The following is a 5436-nucleotide window of genomic DNA, read 5'->3' on the forward strand; positions in this document are numbered from 1 at the left end:
AAAAGAAAGACCCTGAGACAAAGCAAGAGAGACAGATAAGTGAGAAAGAGAAAAATTGAGTGAGGGAGATAAAGACAGAGAAAGAGGGAGAGAGGAGAGACAGACAGACAGATAAAGAGGAAAGAGCGAAAGATAAAGAGAGATACGGAGCATGCGAGGGACAGCCGAAGAGAGAACAAGAAATATGGATAGAAAAAAGAGGAAGAGACAGAGAGAGAGCGGGAATGAAGGAGGGAGAGAGCTAAAGAGAGAGACAAACAGAAAGCGAGAGAGAACGAGAGAGATAAACGGGAAGAGAAAGAAGAGAGACACAGAAAGAATGAAAGAATGAATGAGAAAGAAAGAGAAAGAGCGACAGAGAAGGGGACAGAGTAATAGAGAGACAGAAAGAGAGAGACTAGAGGGTAAGACAGAAAAAGATTGACAGTGATGCAGAGAAAGAGAGAGAGGAATAGAGAGCGTGTTAGGGAGAGAGAGAGAGAGAGAGAGATGGAAAAAAACGGCTTTAGATGTCTTTGAGTGTGTAAGTAACCACTGTCTTCTGGTTCCCCTCATACACCAGATACATGTGTACACATCTGTGCCGAGTCCCTGTGAGACCGAGTGAGAGATGGGAAATATATCTGCGGGGCTGAAACTGGTGGAAACATCTGTTCTGCTGTGACGGATATGAGGGAGCGTGAGCAGTCTACAGGGAGCCGATTACAAATACAAAAGAGATCTGCACGACCTGAGGAATGTGACAGCAGTTTAATATAAACTGTAATTTGCAATCGACTGCAAGTGTTAATGCATCTGTTTTGACCATGTAGGCGTGTGTGTGTGTGTGTGTGTGGGCAGGTATGGTTCAGGAATGATACCGGAGTCCGTGACACATGATGAAATCTCTACAGCCACTTAGTGTCACTTTGTTTATTTAGCTTTGTGGCCCTGTGACTGTTCTTTAAATGAGAAAAGGCTCATTCAGTAGGACCTTCCTGCCCACCACAGATAGGCTGTCCCACACACACACACACACACACACACACATTCACAGACCTACACCTGAGGCCCTGTTGCAGGCAGCGTTTCTGGGGAAAAACTAGAGGGAGCTGTGCATGTGTGTGCATCCTTCCTACAACTCTCTGGAAAGCCTAAGAGATCTGACCGAGCATTCCGGCTTTAAAGTGACAGTGTGAGCAAAATGAAATATGTAACAGTCATTACAGTTGCAAACATTTCTACTTGCAACCTACAGTGGTCACACAACAGTCTGTAGAGTGAGATTTTCCAGCTTAAAGATTAGGACGATTAGGAAAACCTCCTTCTGATGATGTATCTTGAAGGTGGGAGGAACCTTTGAAAGACTTCCAGCACTTCGGGTGTGATACATGAGGGTGGGCTGTTAGATTTTTTTTTTCCATTAGCTAAAAATGTAAAAGGAAGCCAGATAGCTAACATTACTGGCAGAAAGTTGAATATCACGTCTGTATTTATCAGCCCTCATGTGTCAAACACAAAGCCCACCCCTTCCCCAACAATGATCTATGGGACAGCTCCACAAAAACCTAAAATCCCTGCTGTGCATTGGGGACATTTAAAAAGGTTTAACAGTAATCTGCAGCTAATGTAGTCAATCGTTTATATAAAACAATTTGTTTTTATTTAAAATTATGTTTGAATCATTCAGGCATTCAGTGCCTATTTTTACCGTTGTAGTTTTGGCATATTTTGAAGAAACAATGACCAGTTCAGGTCATGGCAAAATGTTAAGTAAAAATGAAATAAAAGCACAGCCGGCCCACAGATTTGTTGAGATTTTTTAATACGGCCCTTTTAGAGTTTGACACCCCTGGATTAGCCCGAACATCAGTGGATTCCTTTATCACAGTGGGCAGGATTCCCAATGTTTATATGACATATGTGCATAATGCATGCTGGGTAGTGTAAATCGTGAATTCTGTCAAACTAATGAGGCTGGGGGATGCAATGCTGTACAACAGAATATTATAAAACATAAAACATAAAAGTAAACCCTAGTTTAAAACCCTGATATGATGTATCTTTTATTAATTACCCACTAAAATGCTTTAGTGATGTAATCAGCCTACTTACAGCATTTTCTTTTCCTTAATTAGAAATGACACACTATAAGCATCTGTTAAAACTGGACTAAACAAGCGTTTCTTAAAGTGAGTCACCATTATGTCCAATAGTATCCAGACACACCTTATAACTGGTGAATTCAGCTTCTTTATGGAGCACACACTGCTGAAACAAGTGTTCAGCTGCACACAAAACTCCTTGATTCATCTACACAGAAGAGAACTTTTAATAGAATTGGACACTCTAAAGCAGCTGCACATGAGCCTAAGGTCACCGTGCCTAACGCCAAGCGTCACCTAGAGGGGTATAAAGCCCCTCAGCATTGGAGCACTGAACTGCGTTCTCTGAAATGAGTTGGAGTGACGTCTGTGATCCAGAACTAACCATCCAACATCAGTAGCTGACCTCGCTAACGCTCTTACGGCTGAATGCAATCAGAGCCTCACAGCTATGCTCCAACATCTAGTGCGAGAGTAGAGCCTGTCGCTGCAGCAAAGGACGGTCCTGAACTAACGCCATAGAATATCCTGCAACTCACAGCAAACTCCTTACAGCTCTAAAACTCTCCCGGATTTCACCACAGCACGTCTCCTCCTTCCTCAGACTGGTGTGTGTTATGGTCGTGTTTACCCTCAAATCGCCGCGCGCTCTGCGCTTTAACGTGTGGCGAAAGCGCGAGAGGCCGAAACACAGCCACCAGCACGAGCCAGAAAATACATGTATGAACATAATTTAATCATAATCATACACGAGTCTTCAGGAAAAATGTATATTCGCCACTGGCAGTAATTTATAAGTGGGATCCCATTTTGTCACGAGGCTGAAGTTGGCGTCTTATTCCAATTTTCCGTTCCACCTTAAATGGTGCAGCATTTCCATCCCGGTGCCTCCAGGCTCCTGAACATACCTGCTGAACCATTTAAGGTGGAACGGAAAAGAGGAAAAATAAGCCTGAGCAGCTTGGTCGTTTTATTCTTTGATGAAGCTGTAAAGGAGCACATTCCGCACTTTTATATTTACAGTGCAGTTCTAACTTCACCGACAGTTACAAGTGTACTGACACAAACTCCCTCTGACACGTTTAGACGCACATCTCAGTCTGACATCTCAGACTCACCTGCACGAGACAGTAACTTCAATCTTAGTTGCCGGCACTGTAGAATGGAGTGGGTCGAAGTCCCCGATAGAGGCCATGCTGAGGCGCGAGCGGCACGGGCTTTTTCCTTTTTACCTTAAAAAAATGAAGTTTTTACTTTTCCATCCAGCAGCAGGTTCGTCCAGAGCGCCTCTCCATCCGCGCGAGGAAAACACAAACACAGCGAACAGAGTCAGACAGAGGGGAGTGAGCGGAGGACGGAGCGCGAGCCGCTGCGTTTCACCTGCGTGACGCCAATTCACGCACGAGCCGCTTCCATGTGTGGCGCCGCGCGCGCGCGCGCCGAGCTCAGAGCGCCGAATGAAGCGCGAGAGAGGCGCAGTGCTGCGGCTCAGCCAGCAGGGGGCGACAGAACACAGGAAAAACACACCGACAGGAGGTGGAGGACTTTTTATCGACACCCCAGACCAGCGGTCCTCTATCGTGGTCCTGGATAGGGTAGGGCGGATCGATACTGAAATACCGATACTTTCGATCCTGAGGGTCGATTCATGATGCGGCAATGTCCGCATCATGTGTTTTCTTTAGGCAGCACTCCGAACATCTAGGTTTTTATGAAACTGGGTGTGTGTGTATTTGATGCTCAAAAATAAAAAGTGAAAATAAACCTGATGGTAGGAACTACTTTTCCTTCCGCGCTCTCCCTCAGATCCTCAGACACACAGGCACAGTCGGGCTCTACAGCTCATCAGCCTGTTTCAGTCCACCAACAAAACCTTCTAACAAGCCTCTGTAAAGTTTAAGGAAATTCATTTAAAGTCCATCGTTAGCCAAGCATGTGAAGAGTTATGGTCTTAATTTTTTAGGCATTTTTTACTAGCCTATATAGACAGTCATTGAAGTCATATCTCAAACATCACTAAATAGAAGTAATTTTATGAGCAAACTTTTGGCACGCCAAAATATATACAGTCGTATGCAAAAGTTTAAAAATAAATAAATATATAAAAATAAAAAAATATAAACGGTGGCATAACTTTTGCAAGTGCCAATTTGTTAAATTCAGCAAATAATTAGTAATTGTGAACTAAAATGTGCAAAAGTGTGTTCTCTGAAGAGGAAACGTTCACTTAGAAAATCAACAAAACGTCCAGTTTGACCAAGGGTGTCAAATATATATATTCATTGTTTTGGACAATTTATTGTTGGACAAAAAAATGACAATAGAAGGTCTAACTTTGACGGGGAGGGCACCAGTGAGTTTTGCATGACATATTCTAACCCGTCACATTCCCCTCTGTCACATGCTCAGGGTGATGGTATAGCAATTCTCAGTGTTATTTAGCACAACAAAATTAAAACCTATCCCGACTGAGAGGGGAAAATCTATTTTTAGTAAGAGCAATATGCTACTGAAACCACAAAAAAAGAAACTCTGACTGCCCCAGCCAGGAAGCTTAAAATGGACCATAGTTTGGATCTTTCAGCAGGACAATGACCCAAAGCACACCTCAAAAACACCACCAACATAATTCACTGACCACAGACCTAAGGTTTTGCCATGACTATCCCAGTCCCCTGCCCAAAACCCTATAGAAAACCTGTGGGATGAGCTGAAGAGGAGACTCCACAGTGTGGACTTCAGAATCTGAAGGTCTCTGGAGAGGTTCTGTATGGAGGAATTGTCTCAGATTCTTTGCCATGTATTCTCCAGTATCAGTAAGCATTATAGAAGAAGACTCACAGCTGTTATCTTCGCAAAGGGAATCTGCACAAAGTATTAAACGAAAGGGTGCTAATAATGGCAGCACACAGATTTCTTGACAAGATTGTTGTCTTTCTTAATTGTACTTCAAAAAGGTTAGATTTTTTGTTAATATTTTGAATGAAATATCAAAAGGATAAGCAATAATGTTTTTTACAGCCTGTTTTCCTCAGGTTTAAAAGGGGTGCCAATATTTGTGGAGGACACTGTAAGTCTTGGTAATACCTTATCATCCCATTTGTAGTCGTGGCAAACCCTCCAACACATTTTACTGTATTCACTGTTCTAAAGCAGAATGGCTTATTAACTAGCTGATTAGTTGGGTCAGGTGTGTTAGAGTCTGGGAAACCACCAAAGTATGCAGGACAGAGGCACTCCCGAGCTGGGGACCCCCGCAGTAGATCAAGCCATTCCTTAAATATAAGAATAAAGAAAAATAGTTTGCATTATTCACTTGTTCGTAATTCAGTATCAAGACAAAGAGAAATCA

General features: G+C 43.0%; 1 protein-coding gene across 1 annotated transcript in view; it reads right to left on the minus strand.

Annotated features, from left to right (window-relative positions):
* LOC118808397 (copine-9) overlaps positions 1-3461 on the minus strand; it is a 141769-nt gene extending 138308 nt beyond the window's left edge. Inside the window, exon 1 of the mRNA XM_036571036.1 lies at positions 3203-3461. Coding sequence (XP_036426929.1) covers positions 3203-3279 — 77 coding nt within the window. The 5' untranslated portion in view covers positions 3280-3461. The remainder of the gene's footprint in view (positions 1-3202) is intronic.
* Positions 3462-5436: the final 1975 nt, after the last annotated feature.

The sequence above is a fragment of the Colossoma macropomum genome, unplaced genomic scaffold, assembly GCF_904425465.1.
Source record: "Colossoma macropomum unplaced genomic scaffold, Colossoma_macropomum, whole genome shotgun sequence".
Classification (NCBI taxonomy): domain Eukaryota; kingdom Metazoa; phylum Chordata; class Actinopteri; order Characiformes; family Serrasalmidae; genus Colossoma; species Colossoma macropomum.